The 27,941-nt window shown below is 58.3% G+C and overlaps 3 protein-coding genes across 12 annotated transcripts; 2 read left to right on the top strand and 1 right to left on the bottom strand.

Moving 5' to 3' along the window:
- Positions 1–5,164: 5,164 nt before the first annotated feature.
- FIZ1 (FLT3 interacting zinc finger 1) lies at positions 5,165–12,848 on the bottom strand. 2 transcript variants are annotated; one of them, XM_023650553.2, is made up of 3 exons: positions 12,394–12,848; positions 10,503–10,842; positions 5,165–7,422 (listed from the first exon to the last, which is right to left on the bottom strand). In XM_023650553.2, the coding sequence occupies exons 1-3, from the start codon at positions 12,846–12,848 to the stop codon at positions 6,223–6,225; spliced, it is 1,995 nt and encodes a 664-aa protein (XP_023506321.2). In that variant the 3' UTR covers positions 5,165–6,222. The 2 variants fall into 2 exon arrangements, with proteins under 2 accessions (XP_023506321.2, XP_023506322.2); XM_023650554.2 differs by lacking the exon at positions 12,394–12,848 and adding an exon at positions 11,457–12,207.
- Positions 12,808–16,261, top strand: ZNF524 (zinc finger protein 524). Of its 4 annotated transcripts, none has more exons than XM_070223456.1 (3): positions 12,808–12,941; positions 14,281–14,344; positions 15,206–16,261. In XM_070223456.1, the coding sequence occupies exon 3, from the start codon at positions 15,245–15,247 to the stop codon at positions 16,028–16,030; it is 786 nt and encodes a 261-aa protein (XP_070079557.1). In that variant the 5' UTR covers positions 12,808–12,941; positions 14,281–14,344; positions 15,206–15,244; the 3' UTR covers positions 16,031–16,261. The 4 variants fall into 4 exon arrangements, with proteins under 4 accessions (XP_070079557.1, XP_005596613.1, XP_023506327.1 ...); XM_023650560.2 differs by lacking the exon at positions 12,808–12,941 and adding an exon at positions 13,182–13,327; XM_005596556.4 differs by lacking the exon at positions 14,281–14,344 and having other exon boundaries at positions 12,809–12,941.
- A 1,217-nt stretch (positions 16,262–17,478) lies between these two features.
- ZNF865 (zinc finger protein 865) lies at positions 17,479–27,789 on the top strand. 6 transcript variants are annotated; one of them, XM_023650549.2, is made up of 3 exons: positions 17,479–17,598; positions 20,546–20,627; positions 24,108–27,789. In XM_023650549.2, exons 2-3 carry the CDS (start codon positions 20,571–20,573, stop codon positions 27,300–27,302), a joined length of 3,252 nt encoding a protein of 1,083 aa, XP_023506317.1. In that variant the 5' UTR covers positions 17,479–17,598; positions 20,546–20,570; the 3' UTR covers positions 27,303–27,789. The 6 variants fall into 6 exon arrangements, 5 of the variants coding, with proteins under 5 accessions (XP_023506317.1, XP_023506313.1, XP_023506314.1 ...); XM_023650545.2 differs by lacking the exon at positions 17,479–17,598 and adding an exon at positions 17,743–18,038; XM_023650546.2 differs by lacking the exon at positions 17,479–17,598 and adding an exon at positions 17,743–18,038 and having other exon boundaries at positions 20,558–20,627.
- Positions 27,790–27,941: the final 152 nt, after the last annotated feature.

Raw genomic sequence — 27,941 nt, forward strand, 5'->3', positions numbered from 1 at the left:
AAGGATCTATACCCAGGGAGTAAAAGTTTAAACACCTTCTGGAAACATTTAGCACCAAATTCGGGGTCGAGGTTACCTTTGAGAAAGGAGAGGCAATCAGATCTTGGAGGGGGTCTCCGGGGAGTCAGGGGTATCTCATGTTTTAAAGCTGGAAGTCTGTATATGAGTGTGAGTGTGTGTGTGTGTGTGTACTTTCTTGTCTTGTTTTGTTTTGGTTTTGTGTGCACTTTTTTATTTGATAAAATACACATAACATACAATTTACCATTTCAACCATTTTGAAGTGTACAGATCAGTGGCATTAAAGACATTCACAATGTTATACAAACATCCCCACTATCTACTTCCAGAACTTTTTGTCTCCCCAAACAGAAACCTGGATCCATGAAGACATCATTTCCCACAACCTTCTCCCTCCAGCTCCTGGCAAGCAATAGGCAGCTTTCTGTCTCTATGGGTTTTCCTACTGTGGACATTTCATATCAAGTGAGTGATACACTATGCGGTCTTCTATGACTGGCTTCTTTCACTTAGCACAATATTTTCGAGGTTCATCCATGTAGCAGCATGTATCAATGCTGCATTCCTTTTTATGGCTGAATAATATTTCATTGCATGAGTATACTGTATTTTGTTTATCCATTCATTTGTTCACGGACATTTGGGTTATTTCTACCCTTTTGGCTATTGTGAAGAATGCTGTTATGAACATTCGTGTTTTTTTGTTTGAATAGCTGTTTTCAAGTCTTTTGATTATATGCCTAGGGTGTGCGTGTGTGTTCGTTCATTACCTATAGTTTAAAGGCTTAAAATATTTTTTTTCCTAAGAAAAAAGAGGAAGGAATGAATTCAGGAATGAGGGTGGTAGGGAAGAAAGTTTTCAAGCAGAGAGACCAACATGCTGTGTGCGGAGATCTTGTCTGGGGGGAGGTTCCAGGCCTTGGATTGGGGCGTCAGAGGCGGCCAGGGTGGCGGAGAGAGGCAGTAGTTGCACGAGCGCCTGTATCCTGCCTCCAGCTCCGCTGAATGCTGGACGCATTCCGAGTGCACTGAGAAGCCATTGAAAAGGTTTTAAGCTGAAGAGTCACATGATCCGATTAGTGTTTTAGAGAAATTCCTGTGGGACCCGCGTGGAGGCCCGGCCGGATGCAGGGGAGACCGAGGCGGGGAGCAGGGAGGAGGCGGGGCGCGGGTCCAGGTGAGAGAGGGGCCCTGGGGCTGGAAAGGAGGCTCCGGGCAGGGGGCGGGACCTGGCGCTGATTGGCTCAGGGCTGCCCTCCTGGATGCCATTCCCACCGCAACAGCCTCCTCATTGGCTCTCCTCCCTCCAGCCCCCAGCCCAGGCTCCAGCGCCCCAAAATCGCATCAGGTCACTCCTGCGCCCAACATCTTCCCCCGGCTCCCCATCATTTCCTTCCCCACTTCCTCGCCCGCCTGCCTATAAGGCTCTACTTATCTGGCCCCTGGGGCCTCCCTCCACTGATTTCTTAGTCTCTCCCTAGGCTTCGCTCTGCTCCAGCCACACTGCCCTCTTTGCTCTTTCTGGACTCAGGGCATTTGCACATGATGTCCTCTGCCTGGAATGCCCTTCCTCTAGATTTCCATAAAGTTTCCCTTTCTCCCCTCATTTCCTTCAGATCTTCTCAGAGACGCCTGTCCTTACACCCTAGCAAATAGCCCTCCTGTCACCTCTAGTCCTTGCTTGACCTTCATTTCCAATATATTACTTATCACAAACAAGCATTAGGTTGCCTGTGATCCGCCCCTGATTGCCTATCTCCTCTCCCTCTGGAGTATAAACTCCCTGAGAGCAGGGGTTTGCTTTGCCTGTTTGAGTAACTTCTCTACGCCCAGCACCGAGCCCGTACATCGACAAATATTTGTGGGCTAATAAAGAAGGGAGGGGCCGCCCCATGGCGCAGCGGTTAAGTGTGCACGTTCCACTTCGGCAGCCTGGGGTTTGCAGGTTTGGATCCCGGTGCGGACATGGCACCGCTTGTCAAGCCATGCTGTGACAGGTGTCCCACATATAAAGTAGAGGAAGATGGGCACGGACGTTAGCTCAGGGCCAGCCTTCCTCAGCAAAAAGAGGAAGATTGGCGGCAGATGTTAGCTCAGGGCTAATCTTCCTTAAAAAAAAAAAAAAAGAAAGAAAAGAGGGATGAAGGGCGAGGAGGAGTGAGGCGGACTGGGGCTCAGGTTCCGGAGTAGGGGACGCCCCTGAAGGGGAGAACACTGCGGTGGCGGGGAGATGCGGAGCTCAGGCGAGCATGCAGGTGGCTGGGTCGACCAGCAGCCCGCGAGAGTCAGCAGCTCCGACAGAGGGGGGGAGTCAGCCTCTGGACAGTAATTGATGCTCTGGTGATTGAGGTCGCCCCCAGGGTAACACCGCCCCCAACCCCCTCCCAGCCTCAATTAGCAGATCTATAAAATGGGGCCACAGTGAGACGAATTAGGTACAGGGTCCCGCCCAGCGCCTGGAAATGGGGCGAGTCCCTTTCTCTACCGTCTCAGAAGAGAAAGGATGCGGTGGAGGTGAGGTGGGCGGGAGCCTCCGCCTCCTGAGGTCCCTATTCATTACTGGGTAGCGAGTGGCCGTCTCCATGACAACCCTGGCGCTTTTCCAGGCCCTGGTCTCTGGAGGCCGAGCCCTCTCGAAAGGGGTGGGTCTTGTCCCTGGGGGCGGTGCCTGTATCGAAGGGGGCGGGTCTTGTGTCTTCAAAGCAGAGGATTTTTTTTTTCACCCCGAAGGAATGAGTCTGGCTGGTCCCTGGGTGGCGGTGGAAGAGAGGAGAGGAATATCTCTGAGGTTGAGCGTCCCCAGGGGCTGACCTGGAGCCTTTTCGAGCGGGCAAGTGTGGATCTCCAGGCAAAAATGTCTTCCTTGAATGCCAAACTCTTACTTGTCTTTTCTCCCCCAAAACATATGTCTTCTTCCTTAAAATTCTTTTCTTATGAAATTCTAAGATTTAAAAGGCATGATACAAACGCACCATCAACAAATAATTATAAAATGGTCACCAGATTAAGAAACGGAATGTTGGCAGCCACCCCAGAGCCCATAGAAGGTTCTGACATGTCCCACCCCAAGTGTAATCCATCCAGCCCCGCTGTTCTGAGTTTTATGGAAAAATGTTTTATCTGCTTTTCTAGATGGTTCATTACTCACAACGCATCCTAAAAAATATTACAGCTTGTTCTGCTTGTTTTTGAACGTTGCAGAGATGGAGTCATACTCTATGTATCTGGCTTCCTGCTCCCTGCTTCTTTGTGACTTTCATTCATGTAGTTCTGTGTATCCATACTCATTCATTCTCATTGCTGTATAGTATTCCATAGCATAATATACCAATATTTGTTTACCTACTGTATTGTTGATGGATGTCTTAGTCTGTTTAGGCAGCTGTAACAAAATAACACAGACTGGGTGGCTTACCAACAACAGAAATTTATTGCTCAGAGTTCTGGAGGCTGGAAGGCCAAGATCAAGACGGACAGCATGGCCATCTTCTGGGGAGGCCCTCTTCCCAGTGAGTAGCTGGCGCCTTCTCGTTGCATCCTCGCCTGGTGGAAGGGTCTCGGGATCTCTCTGGAGCCTCTCCTGTAAGGTCACTAATGCTCTTCATGAGGCTCCATCGTCATGACTTAAGCCCCTCCCAAAGGCCCCACCTCCAAATAGCATCACATTGGGCATTAGGATTTCAACATATGGATTTGGGTGGGGGGGGACACAAGCATTCAGACCATAGCAATGGACATCTCAGTTGTCCTGGGTCCGGGGCTGTACGTAGTGCTGCTGGGAGTGTTCTTATACGTGTCTCCTGGTGCTGGTGCAGGTGGACTCGAGGTGCTCTGGGGTTCATGCCTAGCAGTGGGATGACTGCCTCGCGGGATGTGCTCATCTTCAGCCTTATTAGAGCCTTCCAACCTCCCGGGCATCTTAAATATAAGAAGCTCAAGGTGGAATTCTTGATCCTCCTAAGCCCCACCCAAACTAGTTCTTCCTCAGTTTTCTGGCCTTAATACAAAGTGCCACCACCCAACCGGTCCCTTCTGATTCCTCCCTTTCCATTGCACACACTCACACACACATGCACACACACTCACACATCCTACCTCCAGAATTCACCTCGAATCCACTTTCTCCCCACACCTCTCTCCTGGTGAACTGCAGTAGCCGTCTGTGCTTTTGCTCTGCCTGCTCCAGTTGCTTCTCCACTCAGCAGCCAGAGGGATCCTTGTCAAGTGCAAGAGTGGCCACATCCCTCCACACTTAAACTCTTGCCTGCCATTGCCTGGAGAGCACAGTCAAATGCCTATCTTGGCCCCCAGACTCTATGAGGCCTGACCTCAGCTTACCTCTCCACCTCATCTCCTCCCTCCCTCCTCTGCATTTGCTCCCCTCCTGGGCCCTTCCAGAGGTCCTCCTGGCTGGTCCCTTCAGGTATCAGATCAAATGTTATCTCTGCCGAGAAGCCCACTGGAACCACCCTACCTTGGCTGGTATAGCCCAGCCACCTACTTTCTTAGCGTCCTTCCTCATTTCCTTCAGAGTGCTAATAACCATCTGATATGACCCTCTTCGTTTGACTACTCTTTTTCTAACCCATCGCTCATGAACTAGAATATCAACTCCATGAGGAGTTATTTTGTTCACTTCTGGATCCCCAGAGCAGGTTGCAAGGCCTGGCATGGAACAGGCCCTCAGTACAGGAATGGGGTCCAGTGCCTAGGAGACAACCTGGAGAGCCCACCCATTCCGTGATGGGCAGATCCTATTCTAGGATGCTAGATGAGCGTCTAATCTACAAATTCCGTTGCTGGGTGGCAGAGTGTAAGGGGTGGGGCCTCTTCCAAGGGGTAGCAACTGGTGTCTAAGAAGACAGATTGGCTTTGGGGGGACATATCCTATGGGATCGATGATTTCTAAAGGGCGTGTTTGATTTCTCAGGGGCCTGTCCCTCTCAGAGGTGGATCTCATGTTTAAGGGGCAGGGTTCCATTTAGATGGGACTTCCACCATCTCTGATTTTAAGGGTCATGCACTATCTAAAATTCTCAGGAGGGATGAAGAATCTGTCTCTATTTAGGGGCCTGCCCTAAGTCAGGGAGGGAGAAATCTCCATCTCTCTGGAGCCAAGGGTCAGAAAATGAGACGACAGTGATAGACAGGACGAGGTTTATTGGGGTCCTGGAGACATTGAGGAGTGGGACGAGGGGGTGAGGTCGAGGCTCACAGGGAGGAACCCTTTAGCCAAAATGGCCTTCCCCTTGGGGTTGGGAGGAACACAGAGACAGACGAACTGACAGATGAAGAGAAAGACCGACAGGAGCTACAGCAGAGTGGGAGAGAAACCCCAATGTCCTCCACCTCCCACTCAGATGAGTTCACAGGATGGGGATGATGTGGACCGGTCCACTCTCTAGAGGAAGGGGAGGAGTGTCTGCCATATTCTAAGGAGGATGTGGTGCAGGCCCTAACCTGGACCAGCCTATTCCAGTGGACAGGGGTGTGTGTATCTGGATCAGTCCATCCTACTGGGCGGGGGGATTTCCAACCAGCCTATTCTAGCGTTTGAGGGTGGGGAAGCTCATTAGGGTTTATCCATTCCGCAGTAGGGGAGAGAGACCTAATTGGGAAGGGGCGTTGAGGGCAGGGGGCATCTACCCTGGTCCTCTTTCCGCATAGGGAATGAAATGGGGCGTGGGGGAGGGGAAGGCAGATTCCGACTATATCCATTTTCTGGGGGCACCAGTGACTGGTGGGTAGCATTTGGAGGGGATCCAGGGAAACTCGGGGACATGGTCCCCCACATTCTCCAGATCAAGGTCGTTGGGAATGATGGCTCTCAGGGGGAGGGACAGCCCTCCCTTGCGGGAGGGGTGCCCATCTGTAATTATTAGGGCCCTCAAGATGAGAAGTACTTGGGGAGACCCGTTTTTCATTCCTAGGTCCCCGCAGCTCAGGGGCCTGTTGATTTGGGGGTGCACAGCACGTATTCCAGGGGCCTCAAGCTCAGGAGTCTCCCCGTAGATCCGGGCCCCGAGGTGAGGACTGTCTCTGTTTATTTGCTGTCCCCCAGCTCAGGGGCCTGGGTCGGGGTTCGGTGGCTCCATCTCTCCAGCCGGGGTCCCCTCATCTGAGGGCCCGAGTCTGGCTTTGGGGGGGTCCCCTGGCGCCGGCCCTGCGTCCAGCCCGGGGGAAGGGGCGTGGGGGGCCGCGTCAGTCCATGCCCCGGTGCAGCTTCAGGTGCCTAGAGAGGTTGCTGAGCGTGATGAAGCCCTTGCCGCAGATGTGGCAGGGGAAGGGCCGCTCGGTGCCGTGCAGCAGCCGGTGGCGCTTGAGGTAGCACTCGTGGCGGAAGAACTTGCCGCACTCGAGGCACGGGAACGGCTTCTCGCCCGTGTGCACCAGCACGTGCCGCTCCAGGTCGCGCGGCGAGCGGAACAGCTTCTCGCACTCGGAGCAGCCGAAGATCTTCTTGCCGCGGCCCGAGCCGGACGCGGGCTCCCCGGGCGCGGGCTCCCCGTCTGGGGCCGCCGCGGCCGCCTCCGCGCCGCCGCCCTCGCCGTGGCTGGCGCGCCGGTGCTCCTCCAGCGCCGCCAGGGTCGCGTACAGCGCCCCGCAGTGGCCGCAGCCGTAGGCGGCCGGGCCCGAGTGCGCCTCCAGGTGGCTGGCCAGCGCCGGCGCGGACGCGAAGAAGGTCCCGCAGTCGCACTGGTACAGGGTATCTTCCGACGGCTCGGCCGCGGCCGCGGGCGCAGGGGCCTCCCCGCCGCCCTCGGGCAGCAGCGCCCCCAGCTCGGGCACGCCGCCCCCCGCGCGGCCCCGGAGCGGCCCGCCGTCCCAGGCCGGTTGGGCGTCCCCTGCCTCCGCTGCGCCCCCCTCGCCGGCTGTCTCGGGCCCGGCGGCGGCGCCCCCCGAGGCCCAGGCCTGCGCGGGGGGCGCGCCGGGCCCCTGCAGGTCGTGCGTCAGCTTGTGCCGCTCCAGGAGCGCCGGGGCGTTGAAGTCGCGCTCGCAGCGCGGGCACTTGAAGGGCTTCACGTCGGTGTGCGCTGCCCAGTGGGCCGCCAGCTCGCGGCCGTGGTCGAAGCGCCTGGCGCAGGCGCCGCAGGCGAATGGGGGCAGCGAGGCCGCCGCTGCAGCTGCCGCCTCCGCCAGCCCCCAGCTGCCCGGGCCCGCGCCTGCCCCCTCCGGGCCCTCTCCGCCGCCGGTCCCCGAGCCCCCGCACACCGAGCAGGGCCCCACGTTGCAGCAGACCGAGCAGGGTGCGCTCAGGGCCGGCAGGCCTGGGCCGGGCTGCAGCGGGGACGGGAGCACCCCCCGGTGCTGGCGCTTGAGGTGGCGGCCCAGGCTGGAGCGTGAGGAGAAGCGGAGCTCGCAGACCAGGCAGCAGTAGGGCTTCTCACCAGTGTGGACGACCTGGGAGGGTGGGAGGGAGAGCACAGCATCAGGGCTGAGGGTCTAGCCCACAGGACAGATTCCTGGACTCCCAGAGGGATGCGGCCCGCGCTGCCTGCCACACCTACAGGGCCAAGACCCAGCTTCAAGCTTCTCACTCTCGTTCTCTGCTTTGGGCTGTGCTAGCATGCTTTTAGTTCCTCCAGCCTCAGGACCTTTGCACGTGCTGTTCCCTCAGACTGGGAAACTCTTCCTCCCCACTCTTCCTAACTCCTACTCATTTTCAACAAGCCCATCTAGGAGTTTGGGACTCTCTGGGAAGGTGGCTAAGTACGAGGGCTCTGAGCACCGACAGACCTGGGTTCGAATCCCATCTCTGCCTTCTACCCTCAGTGAAAACTTGGATAAGGAACTGCATCTCTGGGACTCTGCTTTTCTCCTCTGTAAAATGGGCACAATGAGATGTGCCATCTCACAGCCTTGCTATGAGGATAGGGCAAAATCATCACAAAATAACTACTGAATTCCTAGAAACTAGAATTATTATTGACAAACTTCCCCATGTCCTATGGATGTCCTCTAAACCAGTCGATGTTTGGGGGGAGGTGGAGAGGGCCTTTCATAATCCCCTGGGGTGGGAGGTAGCTTTTCAAGGTAAATGTCCAACTTTCTAGAGCAAAACTGTCTGATAGAACTTTCTGCCATGATGGAAATGTTCTATATCTGTACTGTCCAAAATGGCATCCACCAGCCACATGTGGCTATTGAGCCTTGAAATGTGGCCAGTGAGACCGTGCCTCACAGAGGTCTCTATCGATATTGGCCCTTGTTGTTTATTTAAGAGTCCTGCAGTAGCAGAGACAGATCTGAACACACAGTCCTATTGACTGGTAGTGTCTGCCTGGAGAGCTGTAGGGAGAGCTGTGAGGCTGGATGTGGAGTGCAGTGCTTGATTAGTCATGCCTACCAGGGGCATGGATCTGAAGAAGGGACTGGGAGTGGTACCCTTTGCCACTCTGACTCTAGATGTGGTGATGTGACAGGAGTACCCTGTGGGTGCAGTGAACTCTATCCTGTCACTGATTTTCTTCTCTCTCCACTCTGACTTTTTGACCCAACATGGTTGCGCTGGCCTCAGGACCTTTGTATGTGCTGTTCTCTCTGCCTGGAAGGCTCTTTCCAATGACAGGCTCTTCTCTTGTCCTGTAAGTCTCAGTTTATCTCTCAGCTCCTCGAAAATCCTCCCCTGAATCTAGGCCCCTGGTTGGCCACATTATTCTCTCATTGCACCCACCCTCTCTCTTCAGAGCTTATGGCTCATGTCACACTTAGTATCTACATCGGGTTGGGTGTTGTCTGTCTCCCCATCAGGTAAGGGTGGTGAAAATAGGGACCATATTGAATTTGGTCCAGAATCTGGCACAGAGTAGGTGCCACAGGCCCAGTAGGATCTCCCACTTTCTCCTGGGCCACCCTGTCCCTGGTGCTCTGTGCTCCAGCCACACCAGCCTTTCTCCAGCTCCTCAGAAGCCTGCCTCGCTTCCTGGAGAGTGCACATCCTGCCCCCGAGGCTGGAAAGCCCTTCCTGCCTGCACCGTGCCGCTGCCTGGTTACTGCCCTCCCACTCCTCAGAGGCGGCCCGTCCATCACCTCTTTCTTCAGAAAACCACCACCATCCCCAGCCCCGACCCAGACCACTTCAGGTCTCTTGTATTAGCCTCGGAATACAGTTACCCTCTGCCCTCACATGTCTCAATTACAATTTGACATTTATTAACCTGGTTGTTGCATTAATGTTTCCCTCACTAGACTCTTGGCTCTGGGAGGGCATGAAAGGGGTGGACCGTGTCTGTTTGTCTCGTCTCTTTTTTAAAGAGCCTAGCACTGAGCCTGCATACGGTAGGTGCTCCTTAAATGCTCAGTTGTATTATAACCTACCAGTGGGCAGGGGTGAGACCTCAGAGGGCTGTGAATGTTACATCAAGTTAAGGAGCTCCCCCGTCATCCTAAGGATCAGGGGTTTTGGGGGGCGGGGGAGGTGTTCCTGGTCACTCTGTGACATTCGCAGAGGCTGAATGTGATGGGGAGAGACAAGAGGTAGGAAGATCACTTAGAAAGTTGGGGCCAACATCCAGGATGTGAGGTCGTGAACTAAGACAGATGCCACAGGGTCAGAGAGGAGGGGACAAGTGTGAAAGACCAATGATATGTCTGGTTTTACTTACCCTCGTAGCGTGAGTGTCTGGCACACAGAATGATATCCCAGCTCCTTACAACAGCCGGGAAGGTTGTACGTGACTTCCACCTCACCTCCTCCTGCTCTGCCCCAGGCTCGCTCCACCCAACCACACAGTCTCCCATCACTTCCTTGAACACACCAAGCTTCTTCCCACCTCAGGGCCTCTGCACTTGCTATTCCCTCTGCCTGGAATGCTGTTCCCATGCCGGACTCCTGCTCATACTTTAGTCTCAGCTCAAATATCACCCTGCCCTGACCTTCCCCACCTTGTCCGGTAACTCATAGCTGTCCACTCTTTACTCTTGACATTGACTTCTTGTTCTTTTTAAAAAATTTTCTTCCCAACACTTCTCCCTTTCCAGAACATTCTGTCTGTGCATTTGCTTCCTTGTTGATCATCTGCCTAGCTACTGACCACCTCCAATGGAATGTCAGTTCTCCAAAGGGACAGACTTAATTGATTTCACCTTGGTGACCAGGTGTTGGGAGCAGGGAAAGCATTCAATAATCACTGAACGAATAAATTTGTTTCTTTTTTCTTTTGCTGAGGAAGATTCACCCTGAGCTGACATCTGTTGCCAGTCTTTCTCTGTTTTGTATGTTAGCTGCTGCCAGAGCATGGCCACTGACACATGAGTGGTGTAGGTCTGCCCCAGAAGCAAAGAGCTCTGAACTTAACCACTAGGCCATGGGGGCTGGCCCTGGTAAATCTATTTTTAAAAACGGTAAGCGAATGATAAAGAAAATTGCAGATGCTGGGGTGTTGGGGTATGAGCAGGGGAGGAGAGAAGCGTACAGGTGCAGTGCGTTTCCGGTGAACGGTTCACTTCGTGCGGCCCAGGGGCCGGCCTGCGGGACTCACCTGGTGGTGCAGCAGGCCGGTGGAGTCTCGGAACCCCTTGGGGCAGGCGGAGCAGCGGTAGGGCCGCTCGCCGGTGTGCGAGCGCAGGTGGTTGGCCAGGTTGAAGCTGTGCTTGAAGCCCTTGCCGCAGCGCGGACACGCGTGGGGTTTGAGCGCAGTGTGCCGGGCGAAGTGGCGCCGCAGGTCCGAGCGGTAGCGGAAGCTCTTGCCACACTCACTGCAGTGAAACGGCACGCGGGGGGCGGCAGCGGGCGGCGCGGGGGCCGGGGCCGGGGCGGGGACCGGGGGCGCTGGCAGCGGGGCCTCATCCATGGTGGCGCGGCGCGAGGGCAGCGGCTCTCTGGGGCAGGGGGAGACAGGGAGGGCGGGTGAGGGAGTCACCTCCCCATCAGCGCTGCCCCACCAGGCTCCTTGGACTCGCAGACCCGCAACCTGTCGCCTGGGAGCCACGCCCACCTCAAAGCCACGCCCACCTCAAAGCCACGCCCACTGCCCTTTAAGCTCCTCCCACTCTCCTTCAAACCCTTCTCCCACTTATTTTCCAATCGCCATAATCACCGCCTAGTCGCTTCTTCGTCACTGAGTGTTTTGAAGCCTCTCCCCCTCTTTTCGAACGGACCACTGCTCCTCTCCAAGCCCCACCCACTGTGGGTAAGCCCCACCCCCTCTTGTTCAGGTCCCGCCTACTTCTTCCAAACTCGGCACACTGTTCCCGGAGCCTCTTGTATTCCTTTGACAAGTCCCTTGCCCTCCGAAAGCCCCTCCCACTCTTCTTTGAAGACGAAAGCCATCTTCAGAGGAAGATACACGTTCTTATTGAATTAGAGGACAAAGATGTGGGGCTAAGCACACTTGAGTGAACCTTCCAGGGCGCCCAGAGCTAGCCCTGGAACCTCGGATAAAACCAACTGAAATTCTTTCCGTGCGCAAAATGGGGATAATAGGAGAACCTACCTCATGGAGTGGTGGTGAGGACTAAGCAAAATTGTGGCAATGTGTGCTGCGTGCTTACTTAGGTGGGCGCACAGCAGACTCAACAGGTAGGCTGTTTTGATTACTACTATCCGCGAAGTTCCTCCGAGATCCCTCTTGGAGTCCCACTATCTCTTCACTAAGATCTGCCCCCAAAACCCCACTCAACTTTTCCCTTCAACCCAGCCTCTAAACAAAGCTCAGTCCTTTCCAAGATCCCCTCCACTTAACCCCTCTCACTTTCTCAGTCCCTGTGAGTCCTGCCCCATTTCGTCTAAGACATTTCACCTGCAGTGTAAAGAGGATATTTCCACCAAAACTCCCCAAATCACACGCCTAACCCACTCCCTCATTATGCCCACCACTTTCTCTAAGCTATACCTCCAGACAAGCTCCACCCCTTCTACTCTAAGCTCCTCCCACCTTCGCCCCGAGCCCCTTTCCCCACTCAGCCCCAATTCAGACCCTCAACCAAGGGCCGTCCTACCATTCTCTTTGAGCCACGCCCCTTTACCAAACCCCACCCCTTCGCCTAAGCCCCTCCCACTTTGCACCCACAGCTCCGCTCCCTCTAACAAGCCCCGCCCACTTCCAGTCTAAGCCACGCCCGCTCAGGCTCCTCCCAGCCATTGCTCCGCCCCAGCAGTTACTAAGCCCCGCCTCCTCCCCACCCGGTAGCCTGCGGGGCCGGCCCCCCCTCCTCAGTCGGCTCAAGGACCCAGGCCCCTAGAGCCGGCCTTTTGTGCCCCTCCCTCCTGTCCCTAAAAGGTGCGGCCCCAGGCGCCCGGGGAGGGGGCAGGTCAGGCGAGACCCGCGGCCGGGCGAGTCCACCTCGCTCGTACGGAGCGGGGGTTCTGGAGCCCTGGGGCGGCCCCGGGAGGCCGGGAAAGTCAGTCGGCTTTCCTCTTTAATTACTTACACCTCCCTCTGGGCGCCGACATTTTGGGCAGCGGGGGCAGCGTCACTTCCACCCGGGGGGCCCCTCGACTTCCGCCTCGGCTCCCTTCTCCCCCGCACTCCCCCTTTCTCCCGCCCTCTTGGCTTCCCCCTCCCGGCCGCCCGCCCTTGTGCCTCTTTCCCGTCCCTTTCCCAGCACTGGGGGTTAGAGAAGCCGGCTTGGCGCCATCTTGGGTGAGGGCAGGGAGAAGGGGCGGGGCTTCGGGTGACCCCCGGCGCCATACAGACTAAGGGCAACAGGCTCGGCGCGAGGCTCCTCCCATCGCTGGCGGGTGATAACGCAGCTAAGGACATATTCGATTTCCTTTTCGCAGCCTCAGGCTCCTCGTGAGTAGGAAGTAGAGTTGCATCCGGAGAAAAGACAAATCGAAGTTGCCCGACTGCGATACAGAGATAGGACGAAAGAGCAGGCTCCATCTTGTGTTTAGCCTTCCAGTGGGCTTTGAAGCCTATCAGGCGCCATGTTAATTACGGGAACGAGCAGCCATTTTCCCGTTCCTCATCCTTTCGGTACCTGTCTTTGATTGGGTCACCGGCTGGGAGCTTTGTGGGAGGAAAGACATTGCTACGTGGTTGGGGATGTGCTGGTGGGGTTATTTCCCGCAAGGGGCCAGCAAGGGCGATGGGTGCGCAGGCGCAGTTTGCGGGAGTGGACGTGACCGGTCCTTAGGACCCAGCGCGTCCCCTTTGTTTCCCGCGGGCGCGGGCCCGACGGGGAGGGGAAGGAGGAGGGGGAGGGGAGGGCGGGGCCGCCGGGCGTCCGCTCCGAGGGGTGGGGCCGTCCCGCGCGCGCGCCGCCGAGGGGCAGGGCCCCCTGGCCCCCGCCCCTTCCCACGCGCCAGCCCCGTCGCCCCCCGCGCGCGCACACTCGCGAGCCCCGGCGACATGCAAATGAGGTACCCGAGAGGCGGGGGGCGCGGGCGGGGGGAGGGGAGCGGAGGGAGGGGACGCCCGGGGCCGCGCGCTCGTGCAGCGCGCCCCCTACACCTGCTCCCGCTCCCGCGCTCGCCCCGGCGCGCGCGCCGACCTCGCGCCCCGTGGTGCCGGCCCGGGCGCGCGCGCGCAGACCCCCTTCCTGGCGGCCCTCGCCGTCCGCGGCCCGGCGCTGCTCATTGGCCGCCGCCCCCGCAGGGCCCGCCCCGCGCTCGGGGCCGACGGGCGCGCGCCTGCACGGGGCGGACGGAGGGCGAGGGGCGAGGGCATCGTTCCAGAGACCCAGGTTCTAGTCCAGCCCCCTCCCACCGGAGGGCACCCTGTGATCATGGAAAAGTGGCTGCCCCTCTCTGGACCTCAGTCTATGTGCCTGTTCCGAGGGGGTGCAGTGGTACCTGCAGCCTCTGCTCCTGATTGCACCTGTGCCTCCTTTTCCCTCCCCTTTATTACACCCCAGTCCCCTGATCCCAGGCTCTGATGATGATGATGGGGGGCGTGATAGCAGTTTATTGAGTGCTTACTGTGTGCCATCCGACAACCTTGTTATATCCGTTTTACAAAGGGGAAACTGGCTCAGAGAGGCAAAGCCACTTGTTAATTAGTGGCAGAGCTGGATTCTAACCCAAGACCAAGGGACCCCATGATGTCTCCTTGGGTCCACTTCTTATCCCTCCCTGGGCCATTGGGGTCCGCAAGATCTGGTTTGAGTCTTGGCCCTGCTGCTTACTGGCAGAGGGAGGGTGGGCATCTGACTTGGCTTTCTGGTGCCTCGGTTTCCCCATTTGCAAAATGGGGGTGATTTACCCTTATTCAGAGGGTCGGTGTGGGGCTTAGCTACTCACCAAGATAGTAAGAGCTAACGTCCCCTAAGTGCTGCCTGGTACTGAGCACTTGGCTTTATGCGTATTATCCTTAGCACGTTGCCTGTAGGTGGAACTATTCATCCTGTTTTGCAAAAGGCTTAACTGAGGCTCAGAGAGGTGAGTACCTTGTCCAGGGCGGTTCAAAGAGTAAGTGGGGCTGGCCCCAGTGGCGCAGCGGTTAAGTTCACACGTTCCGCTTTGGCGGCACGGGGTTTGCCCGTTGGGATCCCGGGTGCGGACATGGCACCGCTTGGCAAGCCATGCTGTGGTAGGCATCCCACATATAGAGTAGAGGAAGATGGGCACAGATGTTAGCTCAGGGCCAGTCTTCCTCAGCAAAAAGAGGAGGATTGGCAGTAGTTAGCTCAGGGCTAATCTTCCTCAAAAAAAAGAGTAAGTGACAGACTCGGGAAGCGAACCCAGAACCTCTCACTCTGGAGCCCAGACTATTAACAGCTCCAAAAAATTTCCTCCTTCACGCCTCAGGGCCAAGCACCACCCGAAACCAGTGCCTTTCTTCTTCCAGACCCCTTTTCTTTTCTTCTTGGAAGACCCTCCCCCTCCCATTCTGCCAGATAGGAGTGGGGACAAAAACATTTCAGAGGCCTGTATGGCTCTGGGGTTTTATGGGCTCTCAGTTTTGAGGATTGCAATACTAACCTGCACCCTCTGTTGGGACTCTACCCTCCCTGGACGATTTTCCATTATTTTGGCTCAAGTTGACCCTGAACGTCTAGATCCAGGGGAGGGGTCAGGGAGGCTTACGGTGTACCGTGGGGCTGGGGGCAGTGCTTGCTTACCAGGTGGTACAGAACTATCCTGCTATTTTACCCACCAGCGTGACTATAATTACGTGTCGAAGTGAATGTCAGCCATGCCCAGGTCAAGAGACTCGGACCCAGGGATGGCGAGGCGTTGGGGGACAAGGGGTGCTCCAGACCCTCCCCGCACTGACGGCTGCCCCCTCTCTCCTCTTAGCCCGGCTCCAGTGCCCAGACCCAAGCCCCCCACTGCTCAATGGACAGCCCCAGCCCAGACCCGTTGCCTTCGCCTTTGCCCGGGGAGGAAGAGAAACCTCTGGCCTTACCTCCTCCTGTTCCCCGGGGCCGCCGAGGCCGACGTCCTGGGGGGCCCACCTCCTCGAATCGGACGCTCAAGGCCTCCCTCCCTCGCAAGCGGGGCCGCCCCCCCAAGTCGGGGCAGGAGCCCCCGCTGGCGCAGGGGGTGACAGCCCCCGTGGGCAGCGGCGGTGGCAGCGACCTCCTGTTGATCGATGATCAGGGTGTGCCCTACACAGTCTCTGAAGGGTCAGCGGCAGGCGGGCCTGAGGGCTCTGGCCCTAAGAAGGCCCCGCACTTCTGCCCGGTGTGCCTGCGGGCCTTCCCCTACCTCTCCGACCTGGAGCGCCACAGCATCTCGCACTCAGAGCTGAAGCCGCACGAGTGCAAGGATTGCGGCAAGACCTTCAAGCGGTCCAGCCACCTGCGGCGGCACTGCAACATCCATGCCGGCCTGCGGCCCTTCCGCTGCCCGCTGTGCCCCCGCCGCTTCCGCGAGGCGGGCGAGCTGGCCCATCACCACCGCGTCCACTCCGGGGAGCGCCCCTACCAGTGCCCGGTCTGCCGGCTGCGCTTCACGGAGGCCAACACTCTCCGGCGCCATGCCAAACGCAAGCACCCTGAGGCCATGGGGGCACCCCTGTGCCCCCCGGACCCAGGGCCTCAACCACCGTGGGACGACGAGGGCATCCCGGCCACGGCAGGGGCTGATGAGGAGGAGTTGGAGGGCAAAGAGCTGGCCTGACCCACACCCCCAGCTACCGCTCCCCGGGCCGGGTTTAGAGCTGGGAGTTCGGCTGGTGCTGGGCCTGGGCTGGGAGGTCGGGACACTCTCCTGTCTGGCGGTCTTCCCGTTGTGGGAGGGGCTTGAGGGTGAGGACCTAAACTTCTGGTTCTTGCTGCCTCCTGCCATCTTCCCGCGGACTAACAGGCCCTTGGAGGCAGGGGCTGTGGAAATAAATCTCTGCCTACTGGCTTCCTGTGTGTGTTCAGTGATGGTAGCATGGCTGCCCCCCTTCTCCTCCCCTCAAATGTTTTTCCACTGCTACACCACCCCAAAAGGAGCACATGGAATTTGGGGAGACTCCATGTCTTGTGCCTCATTAACTCGGTGCCTTTGTCTCCTCTGCCATCTCCAACAGACCTCAAAGTACCCCCCATAAATATCCACTTTAAGTAAAACATTGAATCTTCTGTGCAAACGTGACCCTAGGTCCCCTTTCCCATGCCAGCCGGATTCCCGGAAATTCTGCAGCTACCGCTTTGCCCCATCTTTTTGTCTTGACCCTGTTTGCAAAGAAAAACTGAGTTGAGGGTAGTGGGCACGACTGACAGCTGTGGTAGGGCTTAGGTAGATGAGGGGGTGTGGCCCGGGGGGCGGGGCTGAGGGAGCAGGAGGCGGGGCTGGAACTGAGGGGCAAGGCTTATGGGGCAGGAGGTGAGAACTACGGGCGGGGCTTAGGAGAAGGTGCTGAGAACCGGAGTGGGGCTTAAGTTGGTTCAGAGGCAGGCGGTCAGAAAGTGAGAGAGCATTTAGAGGGAGTAGATAGCGTTTATCTGAAGGGAGAGGCTTCAAGGGGAAACTGCGGGAGAGCAAGGTGTCAGGAGAGGTGGGACTTAACTGTTAGGAGAAGATGCTGAGCCGTGGGCATTCAGGCTGTTCAGGCCAAGGGGAGAGAAGGAGGCACCTAAGAGAGGAGTAACTAAAGAAGTCCCTGAGAGAGGGGGAGTTAGTAGGAACGGCTGAGTAGAACTGGTCCTAACTGCTTAGGGGGTGGGGACCGAGTTAGGGGCGAGGCTTATAGACAGTATAGGAGGAGGCAGTGTAAAGTGTATTAGAGCTGTGGTTCTAACTTCAACCTGCGTCAGAATCACCTAAAGAGTACTTTACAAGACAGATCCCTAGGCCCTACCTTCGGGGTTTCTGGTTCAGAAGGTCTGGGGCAGGAGGCCTGAGAATTTCCGTTTGTAATAATTTCCCAGGTGCTGCTGCTGCTGGTCTCTGAACCATACTTTGAGAACCACCGACTTAAGGGAATGCTTTAGAGGTGCGAGGCAGAAATATCGCGCAGCTGTTAGAGGTGGAGCTTAAATGCTGTGGACGGAAGGTGCGGGGCTTAAGCGCAAGGGGGCGTGGTTCAGCCTAAGAGGCTGAGAGGCGGGGCCTAAGGAAAGAGGTGTGGCTGGGGGCGGGGCTTACGAGGGACTGATGGACTTCTAGAGAGTAGGTGCTTGGAGGTGCGGAAGAATGGGAGAGACTTCTTGAGACTGGGGCGAGGAGGACGAATTTTGAGACGATAGGCGGAGCTTATGGTAATTAAGCTCTGAAATATGCGTGATTTAGAACTGGGGGCGGGGCCTAAGTGTAGATTTACACGAGGGGCGTGGCTCAACCGTATGTGCGGAGCGTGTGGGCGGAGCCCTTGGAAGAGGTGGGCGCTCAGGGCGCAGGCGCACTTTGGTCAGCTCGCCCACCGGAAGCGGCCAAGGCTCTTCCCTCCTGCGTCCCTGAGCCAGTGCGCAGGCGCACTTCCCTTTCCCGGTCGTCGCGACCGCCTCCTCTTTCCGCTCCTCCACGCCGGCGCCTCCGAGACGGGCGCGACTTCCGCTTCCGGGCGGGCCGGCGGGCGGGCGGCGCGGGGCAGCCGGGGAGGGGGAGGGGGCGGCACTTCCGGTCGGGCCCTCGGGTCTCCCCCGAGCGGCGGCGCCTCCTCCGCCTCCTCGGCCTCCTCCCGGCGGAGACCCCGGCGCCGGTGAGTGACGGGGCGCGTGGCCCGGGGGCCTGGGGGCAGCGAGGGCGGGGGGCCCCGCCCTGGCCCGCTCTGGTCCCCAGAACGTCCCCATCAGTTCTTCTCCCGCCAGGCCCTCGCCAGGGGGCCCCCAATCACTGCTCCCCCATAAGACCGCTCCAGATATCTCCCCATCAACGCCCCCATGTAGGACGGCTGCCAAGATGTCCTTATTCGTGGCGATCTCCCAGACTGCTGCCAGGGCCCCCCACTAATGCATTCTCATAGGATCCTTTCTGGATAGTCCCCCGTCATTGCTTCCTCCAGGACAGCCCCCAACATGCCACCAGCATTGCCTGCCCCCCATGCAGGGCAGCTACCCGTGAACCCTCCGTTAGCATCCCCTATAGGTTGCCTCCAAAGAATGTTGCATTAGTGCAACAGCCCCCCGTTATCTCTGTCCACACATAACAGCCTCCTAAAGCTCCTAACACCCCCCTCCGCAGAACACTCCCTTCCTTGGTGTAAAAATTCTTTTCTGGTCAGCGGCCAACAATGCCCTTTTTTCCTTCAGTCCCCTCAGTAATTTCCCTTGAGAATACCCCTTTCAGCCCCCCCGACCCTCCCCAAAGAACAGCTCCCTCTAGAGTTCTGCTCTCACACCCACATCCTCTCCCCCTTCAGGTAGAAATAGCTGCCTGTTTAGTCCCAGACTCCCATGGACTATTTCTGCCCCCCTCCTGCCGCACCCTTATCTGGATCAGCTCCTGTCTTCAGTCCATCTCCCAGAGAACAGTGCCCCCACTGGGAGGCTTTCCCCCTCTTAATTCTCCCTGGCCCTAACAACTCTCACCCTGACCTGCCACTTCTCACCCAGCTCTCCCTCCATCCTCCTGGACATGCTAGAGAAGACCCCCAGCTTCACTAGCACGTGACCTCTTTTTTCTCTAGGCATTCATTCATTCACTCGTTCTTCATTGAACTTAGTTCAGGCCATACACCTGTGAAGGAGAGAGAGGCACCCAGTCTTCCATCTTGTAGGGTTTTACAGTCTCATTGAGGAGACAGATCAAAAACAAGAAAATAAACAAGATAAATGCCGTCTTCTGCGTTCTCCGAGAGCCTGATGAGCAACTTCAGAGACGAAACCTGAGTTAGTATGCAGAGATCTAGGTGGCCTGTTCCAGGCAGAAGGAATAGCAAGTGCAAAGGCCCTGAGGTGTCATGATCATGGTGTGTAGAGGAGTGACAAGGGAGGCCTGTGAGGTTGGAGTGGAGGAATTGAAGGGAAGAACTGGGGGAGAAGGGGTTTGATCTCATAGGGCCTTGGAGGGGAAGGCATTTCGATCAATTATCTGGCCTATGTCAGCTCTACCAAGCCCAGAATTTTCTTTATTTGTTCATTGATTCATTGCTCAACAACTGTTTAATGAGCACCTCCTATACACTGGGGATGCAGCAGAGAACAAAATAGACAAGAATCCCTGTGCTCATGGAGTGCATATGCTAGTTCATGGGGCAGACAGTTAAAAAACAAAATCTGTGTCTATGTGTGAAGAAAATACAGTGGGATAAGGGTGTAGAGTTACAGGGGCTGCAGGGTCAGAGAGGGTGGCAGGAAGACCTCTTTCAAGAGAGTCTTGTTGTCATCTTGTCGTCCCAGAAAGCCTCACACCAAAAAGTGACACCTGTGTGTAACTCTCCCTCCTTGTGGACAGCTCTGCCCAGCCAGGGGGTCTTAACAGCTCCCTTCCCTGAAGAGGGCAGTGGTTAAGAGGATGGGCCCTGGATTCCACTAGTGTTTATCTCTCTGAGCAAACCACACCTTCTTTTCCTAGCCTCATTCATTCACTTATTTCACAAATATTTTTGGAGACAGACACTGTTTCAGGTCCTGGGAATGGAGCAGTGAACAAAACAGATAAAATCCTCGCCTGCATGGAGCCCACCTTCTAGAGGGGAGGCTGCCACCAAGACAGACATAAGCAGAATATATGGTTTATTAGATGATGCTGACTGGAAAGGAGGGTAATGAGGCAGGCTGGGGAGACAGGAGTGTGGGTCTGGCGGATGGGTTACAGCGGTCATGGAGAGCCTCATTGAGCAGATGGCATTTGAGCAAAGACGTGAGGGAGTGAGAGAGGTGTATATGTGGAGTCAGAGCATTCCAGGCAGAAGCAACAGCCAGTGCAAAGGCTCTGGGGCAGGAATGGAGCTGGCATGTTAGAAGAGCAGCCAGGAGGCCATGGGGGCTGTGTACATTATAAGGACTTTGATTTTGAGTCAGATGGAGTCACTGAGGGTTTTGAGCAGATGAGGGACATGGTTTTGCCTTAGTCATCCTGTGTATAAATTATCTTATGAGTCTGTTGTGAAGTTTGAGTGAGGCAAGCAACATCAGGCACCTAGTACAGGCCCTGTGAGTGTTCAGTAAATGTCTGTGGCTAGGCCTGGGGTTCGGTGGCAGGAAAGTGGGTGGGGCAAAGTATGTTTCCAGTGTAAGGCGAATGGGTCCTTCCTTTATTTTGGAGGAATATTGAAAGACGGGACAACAGCATGCACTCTGGAGCCTCACCACCTGCCTTCAACTTCCGGCCCTGCTGCTCGTTAGTGGTATGACCTTAGGAGATTAATTTACCTCTCTTGCCCTCAGTCTCCTCCTCTGTTAAATAGGGTTAATAACTGTGACCATCTTTTAGGGTTATTGGGAAGATTCATTGAGTCAGCACATGTAAAAGAGTTAGAAGTGTATTGGCATGTAGAAAGCTCTGATTCAGTGTTACATGTTAGTATATGTCACCATTATTGTCATTAACAGACCAGAATTTCATCACAAGGCATCTTTGTTGCAGTGAAGTGGCCCGCAGGTCCTGACATCAGGGAGACCTGGAATCCAACACCTGCTTTCCCCTTTACTGGCTACATGACCTTGGGGAAATGGCCCACCCCTTCTCCTCAGTTTCCCCATTTATAAAATGGGACCAATGACCATACAGCACTATTGTGAGGCATCAGGGTGATGGTACCTATGAAACTGGTTGAACAATAAACATGAGCTGTTATGATTATGGCTGTGGTTGCTGTTGGACCCATGCCCCTTGGGAGGGGTTCCCCCCATCATGCCTCTCTGTGTGAAACCCTCCCACGACAGATCTTCTTTTAGAAAGACACCAGTTAAGGCCTAGGTCCCCTGAAAGAGGAACTGTCTCATTTCCCAGTGGAAATAATCGTGAGCCTGATGAATTCCCTGCTCCCTTCTCAGTGGCAGCCCTTCAGCCTCTGCCTGCCCTCCCCCTGGGCCCTCCTCATAACATCACTGCCCGCAGAATTCCTTCTCCTGGGGACTACCCCCCCCCCCATGTCAGCGTCATCTCTGCTAAATGTCCCCCTCCCCTCTCTTAAGGAGTTCTGGTCAGCTTAGTCTCATCCCTTTACTCATTCAACAATTATTTATCAATATAGGCATTTACAGCTATAAATTTACCTCTGAGCACTGCTTTAGCTGCATCTCCTAAGTTTTGGTATGTTGTGTTTCCATTGTTATTCATCTAATTTTTTATTCATCTGATTTTTTGGTGTACCCATTGGTGATTTAGGTGGGTATTGTTTAATTCCCACATGCCAGCAAATATTTACGGGGCACCCACACTGTGCCAGTCTAGGTGCTAGGTGCTGGGGGCACAGTGGTGAACAAGACAGGCCAGGTCCTCGCTCTCTTAGGTGAGGAGGCCAGACAGTAAACACACCACAAAGGAAATGTACACAGTGAGTTGGTGGCAATGACCATGATGAAAAAATGCAGTAGGACGAGGGGCAGGCGAGTGATGGGGTGGAGGGTGTCACTTCTCTTGGACGTGACATCTGAGCAGAGGCCTGAAGGAGGCACTGAGGGAGCCTTGAGATCTGGGGAAGAATGTTCCAGGCAGAGGGCACAGTCTCACCACATCACTGCTCCGTCTGTTCAGGACGGTAACCACCTTTCCCTCCCACCAGCCCCATGTATAAATGCCCCTAATAACCCAGACAGCACCCCCAAATAAGGCTCCTACCCCCACACTTCCACCCCCACCTTCCTCCACCTCAGGGAACAACCCTGGTAAAACAACTCTGGGAGGGGCAGGGGTAGGTCGAGCTACAGACTTGCTGTGTCCTTGGGCAAGTCACTTGACTTCTCTGTGCCTCTGTTTTCTCATTTGTCCCACGGGGATAACAACAGTCCTTGTGTCCTGGTCTAATAGAGTCAGGGTGAGGATTCAGTGAGTGAGTACATGTGACGTGCTTAGAGTGGTGGCTGGCCTGTAGGAAATGCCCAGTCAACAGAGGCCATCATTACCCTGTGCTCTAATGGAGGTGGGCCAGGCCAGTGGCAGCTTTCCCAAGACACCTTCCCTCCCCTTTGCCATGCACCCGCATCGCTGCCCTCCTCCCCGTCACCCAGCCCCCTCCAGTGCTGGCTCTGTCTGTGGTTCCACCACCACCCTGGCCACGCCTTTGCTCCTTCCGGAGATCAGATTAACTAGAGGGGGTGTGAAGGGCATGGGATATTGAGTCTTGTCCAAGGACACCCAGAGCTGGTGGCTAAAAATATCAACCTCCAGGCGGGGCTGGAGGAGACACTCACCTTACACCTATGGGGGGAAAGAGCCAGTCGGGCAGATGGGGGCTGATGGGCCCTGGCCTTGGTGGGTCCACTGACCCCTACAGTGGGCTGGGCGCAGAGCCAGGCCCCCAGCGGGGAGGGCTGATGGCCCAGAAGCATGCTGGACCTCGGGGGCCCTTCTCCTGCTGGCTCCCCGCTGACTCAGTGGAGAGGTGTCTGAGGCCCCTGGGTGGGTCTGAGGCTCAGAGATCAACTGCAGGAGCCGAGGTTCCAGGGGGTGGGGTGGGGGCAGTTGTAGACAGCAGTCACCTGGGATGGACAGTCCTGTAAAGAAGGTGCCCAGAGAATGACTGCCATCGTGGAGGGCACAGGGAAAGCCCCCAGGGGTGAGGGCAGAAACCGGTATTCCTTGAGCCTCTGCCATCAGGCTCCACCCAGGTGTGACGTCACTGAAGGGGACTGAATGAGCTCTGCCTACGGGCATGTTTCCTGACCTCTGTCAGCCCGCTTAACTCCTCCTGCAGTCTCGGGGTGACCGCCCCCTTTTAGAAATGGCAAGTGTGGATCAGGAAGGAGATGGGGCTTGAACCAGGTCTGCCCAGGCCCTGGCCCCTGTTTTCCGCTGTATCAGGTGCCTCCTCTCAGTGCCAGCCCCCCTGCTGTAACTTGCTTCTGGCAGGCAAGCAGGTTCTTCCCAGTGTAGTAAAAGGACACACCCCTCCCCCACACTGACTTCATCTCGGGTGCCTTGGTTTTTCCTGACTTTCTACTACTGGTTCTTGGAGCGATGACAGTGGAATGCCTTCCCCTTACCTAGTGCTTACAGAGGGCCAGGAAGCATCCCCCTGAAGAGCCTGACATAGATAGCAGCCGTTTGAGGTAGGGATGTGCTTTGTCACTTCCATTTGTAGATGAGGAAATTGAGGCACAGAGAGGTTCAGGAACTGCCTGTGGTCACACAGCTTAGATTCAAATCTGGCATTCTGGTTCCAGGGGCTGTCTTCTCACCACTCTGATAGTACTATTACCATTTGTCAACGGCAAAACCTGAGGAGATGGAGAACAGAGAGCTGGTGTGTGTGTGTGTGTGGGGGGGGTGCAAGGCCTAAGAGAGTTGCACCTAAGGGTGCAGAGGCCTAAGAGAGTTTGCAAACAGCACTGAGAGCAGAGATTGGGGTGCTGGGAGAACCAGAGTCCGAGAAGGAGAGGAGGGCCTGCAGGCAGTCCTGGGGATAGAGGGTCGGGGAATGGATAGACAAGAATGTGAGGACCCTGGATAAGATGGGAGAGATGGAAGGAATCGGAGAGACAGGATGGAGATGAGGAGCAAAGAGGACACAGAGGAGGTGAGGGGTGGAGGAGGAGAGGTCTCTGGGCCGCGGACCAGGAGGAAGACTGCTCTCCGGGCTGGGAGGACAGAGGGAGGGGGGCTCCGGCGCACCGAGAGAGCCAGCGCGAGTCCTGTGTCCTCAGCCCCGTCCTCTTCTCCGCAGGGTCTCCCGTCTCCCACCCCGCCCGAGATGGAGGCAAACCCAGCGGGCAGCGGCGCCGGGGGTGGCGGGAGCAGCGGCATAGGGGGCGAGGACGGGGTGCACTTCCAGAGCTACCCCTTCGACTTCCTGGAGTTCCTCAACCACCAGCGCTTCGAGCCCATGGAGCTCTACGGGGAGCACGCGAAGGCGGTGGCGGCCCTGCCCTGCACCCCAGGGCCCCCGCCCCAGCCGCCGCCCCAGCCGCCGCCGCCGCAGTACGACTACCCGCCCCAGTCCACCTTCAAGCCCAAGGCGGAGGCGCCTTCCTCGTCGTCCTCGTCGTCGTCCTCGTCGTCGTCGTCGTCCTCCTCCTCGTCCTCTTCCCAAGCCAAGAAGCCCGACCCGCCCCTGCCACCCGCCTTCGGTGCCCCCCCGCCGCCCCTCTTTGACGCTGCCTTCCCCGCCCCGCAGTGGGGCATCGTCGACCTCTCGGGACACCAGCACCTGTTTGGGAACCTGAAGCGCGGAGGGCCGGTGTCCGGGCCGGCGGTGACACAGGGGCTGGCCACTCCCGCCGGGACCCCCGCACCGCTTCCTGCCCCCTCGCAGACCCCCCCGGGACCTGCCGCAGGGGCGGCCTGCGACCCCACCAAGGACGACAAGGGCTACTTCCGAAGGCTGAAGTACCTGATGGAGCGGCGCTTCCCCTGCGGCGTGTGCCAGAAGTCCTTCAAGCAGTCCTCGCACCTGGTGCAGCACATGCTGGTGCACTCGGGCGAGAGGCCCTACGAGTGCGGCGTCTGCGGCCGCACCTACAACCACGTCTCCAGCCTCATCCGCCACCGCCGCTGCCACAAGGACGTGCCGCCTGCTGCCGGGGGCCCGCCGCAGCCGGGCGCGCCCCTCCCGCCGCTGGGGCTCCCGGCGCCCGCCGCCAGCGCCCCCGCCGCCGCCCCCACCTCCGCGCCCTCGGGACCGCCCGCCACGCCCGCGGCGCCCGCCGCCTCGGCCGATGCGAATGCGGCCCCCGCCGCCCCAGCGGGTGTGGGGGCGCCCCCTCCGGTGGCGGGGGGCGGCGAGGGCCCCTTTGCCTGCCCGCTCTGCTGGAAGGTCTTCAAGAAGCCCAGCCACCTCCACCAGCACCAGATCATCCACACGGGCGAGAAGCCCTTCTCCTGCTCCGTGTGCAGCAAGAGCTTCAACCGCAGGGAGAGCCTCAAGCGGCACGTGAAGACGCACTCGGCCGACCTTCTGCGCCTGCCCTGCGGCATCTGCGGTAAGGCCTTCCGCGACGCCGCCTACCTCCTCAAGCACCAGGCGGCCCACGCGGCGGCGGGGGCCGCGGGGCCTCGGCCCGTGTACCCCTGCGACCTGTGCGGCAAGTCCTACTCGGCGCCCCAGAGCCTGCTCCGGCACAAGGCCGCCCACGCCCCGCCCGCCGCCCCCGACGCGCCCAAGGACGGGGCGGCCTCGGTCCCGCAGCCCCCGCCCACCTTCCCCCCGGGCCCCTATCTCCTGCCCCCCGACCCTCCCGCCACGGACAGCGAGAAGGCGGCGGCGGCCGCAGCGGCCGTCGTGTACGGTGCCGTGCCCGTCCCGCTCCTGGGGGCCCACCCGCTGCTGCTCGGCGGAGCGGGGACCAGCGGGGCCGGAGGCTCCGGCGCCAGCGTCCCGGGAAAGACGTTCTGCTGCGGCATCTGCGGGCGCGGCTTCGGGCGCCGGGAGACCTTGAAGCGCCACGAGCGCATCCACACCGGCGAGAAGCCGCACCAGTGCCCCGTGTGCGGGAAGCGCTTCCGCGAGTCCTTCCACCTGAGCAAGCACCACGTGGTGCACACTCGCGAGCGGCCCTACAAGTGCGAGTTGTGTGGCAAGGTCTTCGGCTACCCGCAGAGCCTCACCCGCCACCGCCAGGTGCACCGGCTCCAGCTGCCCTGCGCCCTGGCCGGGGCCGCCGGCCTCCCGGCCACCCAGGGGGCACCGGGAACCTGTGGCCCAGGCGGCTCGGCCACGTCCGCGGGCGCTGCCGATGGACTGAGCTACGCGTGCTCGGATTGTGGCGAGCACTTCCCGGATCTCTTCCACGTCATGAGCCACAAGGAGGCCCACATGGCGGAGAAGCCCTACGGCTGCGACGCCTGCGGCAAGACCTTTGGCTTCATTGAGAACCTCATGTGGCACAAGCTGGTCCACCAGGCGGCCCCGGAGCGCCTGCTCCCGCCCACGCCCGGCGGTCCGCAGCCCCCGGATGGCTCCAGCAGCACTGATGCGGCCAGCGTGCTGGACAACGGGCTGGCGGGAGAGGTGGGGGCAGCCGTGGCGGCTCTGGCAGGGGTGTCTGGGGGCGATGATGCAAGCGGGGCAGCGGTGGCTGGGGGCGGTGGGGGTGCCAGCTCGGGCCCAGAGCGCTTCAGCTGTGCCACCTGCGGCCAGAGCTTCAAGCATTTCTTGGGCCTGGTGACTCACAAGTACGTGCACCTGGTGCGGCGGACCCTGGGCTGCGGCCTCTGCGGCCAGAGCTTCGCGGGTGCCTACGACCTGCTCCTGCACCGCCGCAGCCACCGGCAGAAGCGGGGCTTCCGCTGCCCGGTGTGTGGCAAGCGCTTCTGGGAGGCGGCGCTGCTGATGCGCCACCAGCGCTGCCACACGGAGCAGCGGCCCTACCGGTGTGGCGTGTGTGGCCGAGGCTTCCTGCGCTCCTGGTACCTGCGGCAGCACCGCGTGGTGCACACGGGCGAGCGGGCCTTCAAGTGCGGCGTGTGCGCCAAGCGCTTCGCGCAGTCATCCAGCCTGGCGGAGCACCGCCGGCTGCACGCCGTGGCCCGGCCCCAGCGCTGCGGCGCCTGCGGCAAGACCTTCCGCTACCGCTCCAACCTGCTGGAGCACCAGCGGCTGCACCTGGGCGAGCGCGCCTACCGCTGCGAGCACTGCGGCAAAGGCTTCTTCTACTTGAGCTCCGTGCTGCGCCACCAGCGCGCGCACGAGCCGCCGCGGCCCGAGCTCCGCTGCCCCGCCTGCCTCAAGGCCTTCAAGGATCCCGGCTACTTCCGCAAGCACCTGGCGGCCCACCAGGGCGGCCGGCCCTTCCGCTGCTCCTCGTGTGGCGAGGGCTTCGCCAACACCTATGGTCTCAAGAAACACCGCCTGGCGCACAAGGCCGAAGGCCTCGGGGGGCCTGGAGCGGGGGCGGGCACCTTGGCCGGGAAGGATGCCTGACCCGGGGGTCTCCCATCCGCCACTCCAGTCAGATGTCCCCTTCGGGACTGGCCTCTCCCCGGGCGGCTGGTCAGATTCCTCCCCCTCCTCGTTGTTGCCCCGTCCGTCCTTCAGACCTTCGGACAGACTAGCCTCCTTCAAGGCGCACGCCGTACAAACTCAAGACTGAATCACTCCTTTCCTGGACCTCTCTGGCCCTCTTCTCATCCCACCAGACACTGAAGTTGATCCTCCGTCCACCCCCGTTTTGTCACCCTCATCGGCCCCCCGCCCCCACAGCATTCTGTCCCCAATAAGCCTCGGTGGAGATGGGTCTGAACTGCCCCTCCCCCTTCTTTTGGGCTCTGGCCAGACAGTGGAATATGAGCGGAGTGGAGAGAGCACGAGGGGTGACAGGGTGCTCTTTTGGATTGTCGGGGTGGGGGGGGGGGCGGGGCGGCAGACGCGGCTTGTACAGAGCGGAGAATAATAAATCTTATCAACAGGGCCGCTGGAGTTCTTTCTTGCATCCCAGGGAGAGGGGATTAAGTGCTGGCAAATGGAAGGTTGAGAACCTTTGTTTCTCTAGGATTTTGATTCCCTGGCGCCGCGCGCCTCACCCTCAGGCTCTCTACTTTTCCTCATTCACGTGGTATTTAC

This window comes from Equus caballus, chromosome 10 (assembly GCF_041296265.1).
Source record: "Equus caballus isolate H_3958 breed thoroughbred chromosome 10, TB-T2T, whole genome shotgun sequence".
Taxonomy (NCBI): domain Eukaryota; kingdom Metazoa; phylum Chordata; class Mammalia; order Perissodactyla; family Equidae; genus Equus; species Equus caballus.